We start from the raw sequence: 4065 nt of genomic DNA, 5'->3' as shown, positions 1-4065 counted from the left end.
CCAGGCCAGGTGGAGGCACAGCCTCGACGCCGTGGGCCTGACACTGCTGCCGGAGGTCCAGGCCACGTGGAGGCCCAGGCTCGACTCCTGACCCACTTGCAAAGCCAGGTGTGATGGGACATGCCTGGAGTCCTAGTGCTCATGACAACGAAGCAGGATCATGACAAGGGGACTCTCTGAAATACCACTGCACGCCCACGCATGTGCACACATATGCACGCACACACACGCACACACGCGCACACACACACACACGACCTGTGCGTCCCACCCCCAGTACCCGGTCAACACAGACCCCGCACGCACCTGCCCAGAGCTCCGAGGCGATGTGGGGTGCCAGTGGAGCAGCCATCACCACCAGCGCGCACAGTGCATCCTCGAACTCGGGGCTGTGCTGGACGACGGCCTGGGGGGCTTGCTGCAGGAGAGAGCGCAGAGAGCGCTGTGGGTGCCCGGGGCCTGTGCAGAGGCCATCCGCGTGTTTGAATCCCGGGACCGGGCAGGGACAGGCCTCCCGCAGCTGCTTCTGCTCAGGACAGGGAACGTTCCCCACCCGACCACAGGTCCGAAGATGCTGCCGCAGCCTCCCACCTCCTCGGGGGACGGAGGGCTTCCTGGGCCCTGGCAATGCTCATTCACTCGGTGCCCAGGACCGCCCTCCAAGGGTAGTATTTTCAGCACATTTGACAGAGCACCCTATAGCAAAAAACCAACCAAAACAAAAACACCCTCTCCAAAAAGGCACTCTCCAGGGGTGCTGACCGCACTGCAAGCCCTGCTCGTCCATTCTGCATGGGATCCTGGGTGCACACACCCGTGCCCAGTGTGGTAGTCCAGCTGTGGATCTGGGACTTGAACTGCACAGTCAGCTGTGTAGGATCCTGCCTTACCACCTTACCATACCAGACACCTGGCTGGACTGAGATTCTAATCCTCTCTATATCATTAAAATAATGATAAATAAAATAATTATCTATCTATATCTATCTATATATAGGAGAGGTTGTTGCTATAGGGTGTGTGCATTCGCCAGAAAGACAGACAGAGACAGAGAGACAGAAAGCAAGAAATGATCCCCCAGGGGGGATGGCCATGCCGCAATCCCTTCTCCTCCATTCTCCTCTCAGGATCTTGGGCACGTATGCACACGCGCCCAGTGTGAGTTTAAGTCACCACGTCTTGGACTCGAACCGTGGTCAACTACATGGGAGTTCAACCACATAGCCATTACGCCAACTGCTGGTCCCAAATAAAAAAAATTTTTTTTAAAAGATGAGTCTATACTGAAAAGGGCAGTTTTTGTTGTCAGTGAGGATAATTTCTGGCCATTGAGGTCAGATAAAGATAAAATATGATGATGCCCAGGAAGTTCTCCAACTCGGGAAATCGGCAGAAGAGGAGCCTGAGCCTGCTCCCTGACTGCCATGGTTACTGGACGTGTTACTGAACGTCCTAGGTCTCAATGTCCACTGTAAAATATTGAAGGAAAAGGGGCCTGGGACCAGACAATCATTAAGAACCTTCCAGAGGGCCAACAGGTGGTATAGTGGTTAAGGCACTGGACTCCCACATGTTCAACCGTGGTTCAAGTCCCAGACTCGGCAGCTTAAACCTCATGCTGGGCAGATGTGCCTGTGTGCCAAAAATCCAAGGAGAATAGAGAAGGAATTATGGCATGGCCATCCTCCCTTGAGGGTGATCTCTTTCTTTTTTGCTTGTTTGTTTTTTTTAGAGAGAGAGAGATTTTTGTTATAGGGCATGTGTACTTGCCAAAGACAGAAAGAGACAGACAGAAAATGAGAAATCACCCCCTGCGGGGATGGCCATGCCACAATCCCTTCTCCTCCATTCTCTTTTCGGGATCTTGGGCACACACTCACATGAACCTGGTGCGAGTTTTAAGCTGCCAGGTCTGGGAATCGAACCGTGATCGACCACATGGGAGTCCAGCGACATAACCATTATGCCATCTGCTGGTTCCTGGGGGTGATTTCTTGCTTTCGGTCTCTCTGTCTCTCTGGACAGTACATGTGCCCTACTGCAAAAAATTCTTAAAAAAAAAAACAAAAAACACAAAACCAAACAAGGAGCCTTCGCACAGTAAAAGCAGATGTGAGGAAATGCACCTTCGACAGCAGGCTCAGAGCTGGCCGCGGCACGGCGGGGAAGCCCTGCTTATCTGGGGGCAGACTGCGCAGACACGGCGGTTCGAATCCCAGACCTGGCGGTGTGAAAAGCACACTGGGCACGTGCGTGTGCCCCAGCCCTGACAGGGTGGAGGGGGAAGGACGGCAGTGACCCACCCCGTGATCCGGTGCCCCCTCTCTGGTAAGTACCTATGCCATTAGGCAACTTTTTGAAAGACTAAAAAAAAATGTTTAAGAAATAAAAGAACAGTCACAGGGAGAAGGTGGCACTGTGGTTCTGCTCTCCGTCCCCAGCCTGGACCCTGCAGGCCACCCCCATACTCGCCCTGGCCCTCTGCTCCCAGCAAGTGAGGGCAGAAAGGTCCCTTACCAGGAGGGCACTGCTGAGGCCCATCAGCTGAGAAATGGCAGAGTTAAGCGAGAAGTCCTCAGTGAAGCTGGCGGTCACCTGTTGGTGAAAGCTGCATTATTAGGGGCCGGTAGGTGGTGTGGTTAGGGCACTGGACTCCCACATGGCCAGCTGCAGTTTGAATCTGGGACCTGGAGGCTAGCTTTGTCACTCCCTTTCCCTTCTCTCTCTGGTCAACTTAAATAGTAAGTTAAATAAAATAAATAATTCTTATAAAAAACAGTTGAATTATTCACTTTCTTCAAAATTCCTCTAAGCTTTCCATAATAAAACTTAACTACTCAAACTTAATTAAGCAAATGCAATCAAAGATATTTACAAATGTATTCTCTGTCTTGAACACTGTGTTTTAAAAGCGCAAGACTTTTTTTTTTTTTTGCTAGAGGACACGAGAGAGAGAGAGAGAGAAGAAAGCACCCACTAGAGAACCGATCAGGTCGGTCTTTCCTCCGTCTGCCCTCCCCGTGGGATTCTGGGTGCTCACGTGCACTCAGCCTGCCCCTCAGGCCTCCAGATCCAAGACAGGAGCCGGGCAGCCGGCCACAAGGGACCCAGCCATCAGGCCATGGGCGGCCAGCGCAGGTTTTAAATTCGGGGTTTCTATGGTTGGGCCTGCCCCCCGCCCACCCCCCAGTGTCCGGGGCAGTGTCGGCTCCCACAGTGGGTGTGCAGAAAACGACGTAAGTTCCCTGAGTAGGCGGTGGGATCCGCGGAGAGCAGACATCTAACATGGGGCCAGGAGCCGTGGCAGTGCCCGCTGCCTCAGCTGTGGCTCTCAGCACACCGGGCGGGTCGGGTGTGCATTTGGAGACGTGGCGTTACTCAGGGACACCAATGTGATCTGTCAGCTTTTTCAGTCGTGTGTTTTCCAATTTTGACCAAGAGCAAGAATGCAGAAAAATCACACATCTTTGAGATGCCGAGACTTTTCAACTGGTGGGAACGACCCAGCTCTAGCGTCTGACTTAGTGCAGGGGCATCTGCCAAGGCGGAGAACATGGCGTGCGAACAGTGGCTCCAGCACCCTCAGATCACAGACTCTGACCCGGTGCCCGGCCCTCCTCAGAGAGGGGACAGACAGAAACAGAGCTGAAGAAGTGTCGCCGAACGACACCCAGCCGGACCGCGGATGTTGTGTAACCGGGGAGCCTGGCATCTAACCCGTCAGCTGCTCACGAGCTGTGGGACCGCTAACCTCTCCGCCCTCACCGTCCCCATTGGTAGAGGAGGAGGGTGGGGAGACCGTCTCTATGGCCCTTTGGGTTCTGACAGCCTGACCGGGACATTGGGACGCACGGTGCGGGTGATGTGGATGCTCCTCTGCCTGGGAGGCCTCCCGGGACCAGGCCAACCATGGAGGAGTGGCATGGCTGCCTCCTGAGTGTGCCCTGCTCTGCCCCCACCTGTGCACCGCTGCCCCATCTGGCCGAACAGCAGAGCAGCAGGGCCACGGGGCCACGGGGCCACGGCAGGGCAGGCTGGCCGCCTGGAGGGGGCGGGGGGCCCCCG

At 54.8% G+C, this 4065-nt stretch overlaps 1 protein-coding gene across 3 annotated transcripts in view; it reads right to left on the bottom strand.

The window, feature by feature from the left end:
- Positions 1-4065, bottom strand: part of LARS2 (leucyl-tRNA synthetase 2, mitochondrial) — a 120409-nt gene that overhangs the window by 5863 nt on the left and 110481 nt on the right. For all 3 annotated transcript variants that reach the window (XM_006170123.3, XM_014584873.2, XM_027768938.1), the window contains 2 exons: positions 2518-2595; positions 307-418 (listed from right to left, as the gene is read on the bottom strand). In XM_006170123.3, coding sequence (XP_006170185.1) covers positions 307-418; positions 2518-2595 — 190 coding nt within the window. The remainder of the gene's footprint in view (positions 1-306; positions 419-2517; positions 2596-4065) is intronic.

This window comes from Tupaia chinensis, unplaced genomic scaffold, assembly GCF_000334495.1.
Source record: "Tupaia chinensis unplaced genomic scaffold, TupChi_1.0 Scaffold148065_1, whole genome shotgun sequence".
NCBI classification, from domain to species: Eukaryota; Metazoa; Chordata; class Mammalia; order Scandentia; family Tupaiidae; genus Tupaia; species Tupaia belangeri.
This window is presented reverse-complemented; position numbering and strand designations above follow the sequence as displayed.